The following is an 8,271-nucleotide window of genomic DNA, read 5'->3' on the forward strand; positions in this document are numbered from 1 at the left end:
TCGAAGGTGGGTTATTGTATGAGTCAAATGTACAACTTGCGAATGTTGTATAAGTCAAATTGCCAATTGCCATCTTAAAACATCAGCTGCTATTCACGACATGAAGAAGGCAGTCTCTGCAGAGCATATACTGTAGGCCAGGGGTGCCCACACTTTTTGGGCTGGTGAGCTACTTTTGAAATGACCAGCTCACCGAGGTCTACCAACCAAAAATAAAATCCCAAATTGCAAGGGTTGCTGAATAACACGTTTTATTTATACATGGGATAATAGGGCTGCAACGACTAATTTGATAATCGATTAATCTATCGATTAATGAAACGACTAATCGACTATTCAGACTATTACTGTATGCCTTGCACAATTTCTCAAACGCTCTTATTTAGCCATCAACTTTTAGATTTAGCTTGAGGTTGTTTTAGGCATGTGGAAACTAACAATGAAGACAATAAAGATGAATACTTGATTCAAAAATACATATATTATTAAATTAACAAATTGTTTACAAAATTAACATTGCTTTTTATTTAAATAAAATAAATAATATTTCGCATCAAAAGAAACAACAATGTTTTAACAAATCCTATTAAATAATCTGATGACACTGTGAACAGAATAGCTGAAACTTTAACAAAATAAAGAGTAACTCAGTTACCTCTAATCATTACCCGTGTTTGTATCATGGTGTTAACTCCGTGTGGTGCTGCTAGCATAACACCTGACGTGGAAACGTTTCGTGGATGGGGGGGCTACAGAGCTGCTAGAAAGACAGTCGAACCCGGTGCATTTCTCCGTCTGAATGTGGTGCACTTTTGATAAATGTTTAGACACATTGCTCGTGTTCCCGCCCTCACATGCTAAACTCTCTTGGCAACGAGCATTGTCCACTTCAAGACGGGTAACATTTAACCACACCTTGGAGCGCTTCTTTCCGCCATCCCCTCCGTGTGTTTCTGCATCTAGCAGCCGAGTGTGTAAACTGCCCCGCCCCCTCGCGCACAGACGGGGGAGAGAGATCTCGTCTGGATCGGAAAGGTCGAAAATACACCGACCATAGACGCATTTGTTTGTCTTTTTGCATGTTAGAAACGAGTTGGCGACACTAAGACTGCGAGATAATATTTGTGTAGCAATAATACATGACCTTTCTCTTTCTCAACTCGCTACTCGGAGGGAAGTCGCTGTCATATGCCTTGTGAACACTCCGATAATGCCTCTCCACGTTACCTTTCTTTGGCAGAGCGACGCTTGCTTTACAAATAAGGCAAATAACCTTTGAATGTGACATCACAAACAAATACTCTTCCTCCCATTCTGTGTGGAAGTGGTTTGTCTTTAGCTTCTTGCTCGGTCCCGCACTCATTTGGTTGTTTGTCTCTTGTTAGTATCTTTAACTTAATTTGAGTTTTCCCGGCACTTGACTGATTTTGTATCGCTTTGCATTCTGGGTTAACAGACTGGAAAGCGATAGGTCGCTTTTTCTGTCAATCAAGTAAACTCCTGAATTAAGTGGCAGGGAGGCCAAGGGAGGAGGGATCAAAACCTGTTTTGTCTATTTTAACGGAGCTGGATTTTTTTTTTAAGAATGACTCGTGATCTACCAGCATTGCCCCCGCGGGCGACCGGTCGCCCGCGGTCGACGTACTGGGCACCTCTGCTGTAGGCTAATGGAGATGCAGTTATTTCCAGCAATCTTTATTTACCATTCATTCATTATGTTATGCCTTTTATCTGCTAATGTACAGGAGGAAGAGTGATACACTGTCTGTCTAGTTGGCTTACATAACAGTTCAAGTTTACAGCCTAAAAAACATGGAGCATTTTTTCCCCTTTTATTCATTTTTATGTCAATTTGCACATTTCATGGTGATGCTCAGCCTCTCCCCTTAACTCCTAACAGTCATCATCATGTCAACCACAACACAGAGAAATACTGATAGAAATGTGTGTGTAGTTGTTGATACATTGCTGACAGAGGGAACTAGAATACAGATTGAAGAAATATCAGTTTTTGAGCATGTCATAAGCATGTTTTGTCTTGACTATACAACTATATTATAATAAAACAATATAGTATTTTTATTATTGAATTGATTATGATTATGATTATTAGTAGAAGTAGTTTATTTGCATTAATTATGTTTTTATCTTTTTGAGGCTAGTATTTGGCAGGAAATGCAAAATTCACCTGTAAACCCATACTGAACGAACATTTACCATTTACCTCACTGTATAAAAAAGTAACCGTTGATAATAATAATAAACAGGAATTATATTTGCAAAGTAGCCTACTTTGTTTCCAAACAATTTTTTTCACTCCTGTCGGTTGGGGGGGGCCTCATCTCACAATGTCGCTTGGGGCCCCAAGTTGGCCAGGGGCGGCCCTGTGTGTTGTACAGTGCGTAAATGCGGCGGACAGACGGGTCTCAGTTGGTTTGGTGTCCTCTGCTTACTTTTAATAGGCCTACTTGTAAATACAACTTTTGGCCCGTAATTTCAATTCCCCATTTCAGCGACCAGAGAGAGGGGGGGATATATTCAGTCTCTGATTGTGTTACGTTATTATGAGAGTGCTCTCATACTTTAAATTGTATATATTTATATAAATATATTTGTGTGTGTGTGTCCGCATCTGTAGCCTGTTATTGTCTCATTATACCGCACTCTCAATGAATTCAAAGTAAATATGTGGGGGAATAATGTTCAGCTGATCTAACAGAGATACAGCGCTATGACAAAACACTCGACAGCTGATGCAGCTGTTGCCACGTAATAATGAACGGACGTCTCTTTAAAATGACCGCTCAGAGGAGAGGAGTTCTCATTTCTTTAAACGTCTGCTGCTTCCCCTCCTCTCTCCTCGGTCCTCCGCTCGCATCTCCTGTGGGCGGGTCTAAGTCTCGAGGAGGGGAACCGAGGAGGGGAGTCGAGGAGGGGACATTTGAGTATTGAGAAGCCTGTCTACACTACAGGCGTCAAAAAATGCTTTCAACGCTTCGCCCATTCATTTGAATGGGGTGACGTAGGATATTTTCAAACTTCGCCGAACTGCATTGTGGGTAGCATGCAAGGCGTTGCAAGCATCGCGAACGTCTATCGGCGTCAAAAGTTGAACAATGTTCAACTTTGCCTCTGCCACCTCCCTCCATGCCTGGTTCCTCCGGTTTGTATCCCGGTAAATAGTTCTGGTCGGAAAGAACCGGGTGATTTGCTACCGTAATTTCTCGTTTGGAATATGAGGAAATGAACTGCGGTCTGGCTCTCCCAGCTTGCACGCGGTTTGATTGGCTAGCGCTTGTACTGGCGGGAATTGCAAAAACGGGATTTGATTGGCTGACGCCAGCTTCGAGCAAGCATCGAGCCTCTAAAGTTGAACATTGTTCAACTTTTGACGCCGATAGACGTTCGCGATGCTTGCAACGCCTTGCCATGCTACCCACAATGCAGTTCGGCGAAGTTTGAAAATATCCTACGTCACCCCATTCAAATGAATGGACGAAGCGTTGAAAGTCGGCTCTTATTTCTGGCCGGAGGGGACTCGAGGAGCGAGGAGCGATCATGGAGGAGCGATAACCGAGGAACCACCAGACCATCCTCCGATGAAATACTCAGATACTCACCCCGCCCCCTTACTGTGTATCGCTCACTGATTGGACGAGGCAGTGCATGCACTGATCTGATGCTTCTTGACATGAGAACAATACCCCAGCGGAGTGAAGAAAACACATGAACCTCACGGGACTCACTCCTCAGTTTATACTGTGTTTTGTTTCAATTCATGTATCATTTAGTTACAAATATGTGATCTGAACAAAAGTGGTCAAAAATCATTATTGGAAACATTTTCATGATCGCTTATTTCGTTTTACAGTTTCATTTATTGTCATTTCCATTCAATCACAGCTGAGGCATGAATCCTTGATTTCACTCGGTTTAAAAGCCCTGCCTCCAGCATGCAGCTGGCACATTTGAAAGACATGGCGGCAGAAAAACTACACAAGTGTAAGTACCTATTACTTCATGTTATTTGTATGCCTACAACGATACCGTTACGATAATGCAACATCTGTTCACATGTATTTAACCCACAACTCATATATTTCTGTTATTGAACGCTTTATATTTTCTCAACAATGTTCATGTGAAATGCCCAACTAAAGGCAAGATTTGCAATAGGCTACATAACGTGCGTATACACACGCAGCATTCGTTATTTATCGGACATATTTCGGTTGGAAACCACTTGTTTCTTCATTTAACTACCTGCCACATACAGACGTAACTAAGGTACCATCATTCATTTGGCTGGCAGTCACAATGTATTTGTAATAAATAATTCAATACATTCAAATCGGCTCAATTCAATAATTAAGCTGTCATTTATATGCAGCATTATGTGAGTGAAATGTTAATGGCTTAAGGTTTCCTTTTGCTGATGTATGTATAACATAATTCTCCTTAAACAGGGACGGAGGCCCAAACCAGAGCCCTCATTCTACAGAGGACTGACAATGAGCACCTGTTTACAGGAAAGAGCTTCACAGCCAAGAAGGCCTGGGGGTGAGCTACAGTTCTACATGAGTTGTTTGACAATGTTGTTTTGGTGCATGGTATGATAATCAATGTAACCACTACTGTGAATGAACCACAGTGAACCTGAGTGTGTCATGGAATTATTATGCATGAAGCATATTGTCAGAAGTAATCAGACTTTGCATGCCTGGATGCTATAATTTAAGAAATGGTTTACTCCACAGAGAGGTTCTGCAGAAGATGGAGTTGGAGGAGTTGCTCACTCCCACCCAACTGGCAAAACAGTGGGACAACCTGAAAAGAAAATATAAGGTGAGATATTGTATTTCTAGATGCATACAATGCAGCTATTTCTATTGTGTCTTCATCTGACTCATACATTCCTTGTTCTCCCTCAGGAGCTGAAAACCCCCCCTACAGGGACGGGGACAGATGCGGGGGAGGCCACGGCAGCCACATGGTCGTGGTTTTCCCTGATGCATGAAGCCATTGGGAGTCGGCCCTCCATGGAGCCTCCAGTCCTGATGGACTCGGCTGACGTGGCCCCAGTGGGATTGGCTCTTCATCCAGTGGAGCTGGGGCTGCTCCTTGTGGCCAGGCAATGGAGGAAGAGGAGGATCCTGGGCAGCCTGGCACAAGTAGCAGCACCACTACACTGGAGGAAGAGCCATCCACCTCTCTCAGTCCCCCGCCTGCCAAGAAGAAAAGGGCAAGTAGGGGGGCCCTATTAGAGTTTCTGAAAGAGGAGGCCCAACGAGAGCAGGAACGCTTTGAGGCCAATCAGGCTAACACAAAAAGATTTTTGGATTTATTTGAGAAATTGGTAAATAAATGATTTTGTTTCTATGTTTTTGCAACGTTGTTATTGTTCCATTGAGATACACTTTGTTTGTCAAAACATTGTTCCTTTATTTGTTAAATTATAAACATCACAACGCAATAAACCGCAAATGAAGGCACACAGCTTTTCACACAGTGTGGTGTCCAAGGCCTTCGTGTCCCCAAGTCCTACAAATAATCATGTTCTTGTAGTTCAACTGGTTGCACACATGGAGCAGAGAGCAGCCCTGCCAGTCGGTCTCGCTGGCCATGTCCGCCTCGATCCCCCCTCACCAGACGTGGTGGAACCACACCAATGTCCCCAACATCCTCTTCAGGCTCCAGGATGTCCCCCGCTGTGAGGCAGATGTTATGGAGCACTGCACAGGCGGTGATGACTGAGGGGACAAAGGTGTGGTGGACCTCCAGAGCCTTGAAGAACAGCGATCTCCACCTGCTTTTCATCCTGCCAAAGGCCCGCTCTATGATGGAGCGAGCCCTGGCATGATGCTGGTTGAAGCGGCTCTGCACCCTCCCTTGCAGTGGTTCTCTATATGGGGTGATGAGGGCCACAGGTCCTTCTATGCAGGGGTAGCCACCATCACCCAAAAGGAAGAATCCTAAAAAGAGAGAGAACATATTTAGTATACTAAAAGTCATTGATGGATTTTGATGTATTAACAAGAATATTTGGTGTCACCTGAGGGAGAATACAGAGCCTGTTTGTAAATTGCGCTGTTCTTCAGGACTCTGGTGTCATGGACTGAGCCAGGATACCCAACAAAGGTGTTGAGAAAGATGCCCTTCCCATCACACACTGCCTGCAATTGTATGGATGGGAAGAGCTTTCTGTTGAGGTAATCCTGGCCCAGAGGTCCTGGTGGGGTCTTTATGCGGACATGGCAGCCATCAATGGCCCCCACACACCTGGAGAATACTGGGCTGTTGGCCAGCCTTGCAAAGTCTTGGCCAACCTCCTCCAGTTCTCCAGGGGGGGGCAGTTTGATGACCTCCTGGCGAAGGGCTGCAATTTTTTGTACTCCAGTGTGCACCAGTCTGCAGACGGTCGACTTGGGGACATCAAAGGCTCGGGACACCACACTGTATGACAAGCCGTGTGCCAACCAATAAAGGGTAATTAAAATATTGACCTCATGTAACCAGTCTTGTGTGTTCTTTGATGGCAGGATCCTCAGCAGGGCCTCCAGAGACTGGCGCCCCAGTCTGTAGTCCTGCATGATGTCCTTCTGGCCATCAAAGAACGCCGCAAGGACTGGCACATGAGGGTTTAAAATGGCTATGGGATCGACATCCGTCTGCAAAATAAAGATACATGTTACCTTCAGCACCTAGCTTTTATTAAACTGACAATTAATTGATCTTACATGAAATTGCTGTTGTTGGTGAAACCATTCATACTGCAACAGACTAGTGATGCTTACCTCCATGAAACCAATAGCCTGTTGTAATCGTGCCCGACGGCGCCTGGACTGCGCATTATATACATCAAGGCCTACTGCAATGCACGCCATGGCATCAGACATGTTGTGTTTGGAAAGGTTAAACCTCTTTCTATCCAACATGTATATTGGAACCTTCTTCCTAAATTACCCTAATGGGTTTCAGCTTGTAGTTTTTCACTGACCTGCTTAGCTTTTAATTCAGCTGCCAAACCGCAGTCATTAAGTCCTATTTAAAATGTTAATTTGCTCCACACAAACAAACAAAGTGTGCAGTCCAATGAATGTTAATCTAACTGGGTTTTGATAGATAACATATCTTTTTTTGTTCTCTAAATAATTGTATTCCTATTGTGCACTCTAATCAATATTAATCAAACTATTGTTCGTTTAAATACATTTTAAGAATGGCGTTTATCTTGTTTGAGAATGACTTCTTATTTTATTTCATGTATTTGGATCTACAACAGATGATACTAATGTTTATGTCAGTAAATGTGCACTAACAAGAGGCGGGGGTGTTTGTGGAAATAACGGGGACAGAGCTAATGCCAGACGAACAGCTGTGCAGCGTCATCACAAACGGACGTCGCTTCACGTGACGCTCCGGAGGAAAGGACGTCCCATTGCTCTTAAAACTCATTTCTCTGCTTCTCGTGGTTTCCTTGCGTCCCTCCATGCTTCCCTGGTGGGAGGGACTAAACGCAGGGAAACGACGCAAGTGAGGGAAGCAAGGATTTCATTTAATCGACCTGAGAAGCAGCCAGTGACAACGGCACTTATCATGGCTGCCACTGAGGGACTTCCGGGTCATTTCACTCCGTTAGGAAGGTTCCTAAGCTAAATGGACTATTGGAACGCAACCCAGGTTAGGTTGCAGGCTAAGAGCTCAACTCAGTGAAAGCACTGCCTGCTGACCAATCAGAGCTCAGTGTGCAGAGTTTAAAGCGATCAAGTCATATTACAGGAGAAAGGAAATACAGAAAAACTGCCGTCGCAGGAAAGACGGCCGGCAAAAATCCCTGACTGTGTGAACGTGAACATGAATAGAATATCACCTCCATCTTCAGAGCAATCTGACTATTATAACATTAGCGTTAAGAAAGCTTACTTAAATATCTGCCACAACATAAGTAACCGGATCAGAGTAACATTAAGTACAGTCCGCGGCATATCACTTCATAATGTATCTTATATATATCTTTCCTTATCTGAATCAGCTGAGCCGTATCTGGCCGTGCAACACTCACAGTGTCACATATGCAGAAGTATTATTTTAAGCAACACATTAAGTTGACGAAACACTCGAGTCAAATGTAATGAAAGTCAGATCGTGTCTTAGACGGGCAGTGATATCAAAAACCTGTTAATGTACGCATTCAAACACTTTTTCTGTTACCAGCTGTATTCACCTTGCAGGTGCAGCTCTGTGGCTTTGATCCTGGATCAAGTGTTTAAG

General features: G+C 43.7%; 1 protein-coding gene across 1 annotated transcript; it reads right to left on the minus strand.

Annotated features, from left to right (window-relative positions):
- Positions 1–5,541: 5,541 nt before the first annotated feature.
- LOC117549636 (protein ALP1-like) lies at positions 5,542–6,800 on the minus strand. Its single transcript, XM_034221690.1, has 3 exons — positions 6,795–6,800; positions 6,053–6,668; positions 5,542–5,972 (listed from the first exon to the last, which is right to left on the minus strand). The coding sequence occupies exons 1-3, from the start codon at positions 6,798–6,800 to the stop codon at positions 5,542–5,544; spliced, it is 1,053 nt and encodes a 350-aa protein (XP_034077581.1).
- Positions 6,801–8,271: the final 1,471 nt, after the last annotated feature.

Source organism: Gymnodraco acuticeps, unplaced genomic scaffold (genome assembly GCF_902827175.1).
Source record: "Gymnodraco acuticeps unplaced genomic scaffold, fGymAcu1.1, whole genome shotgun sequence".
Lineage (NCBI taxonomy): Eukaryota > Metazoa > Chordata > Actinopteri > Perciformes > Bathydraconidae > Gymnodraco > Gymnodraco acuticeps.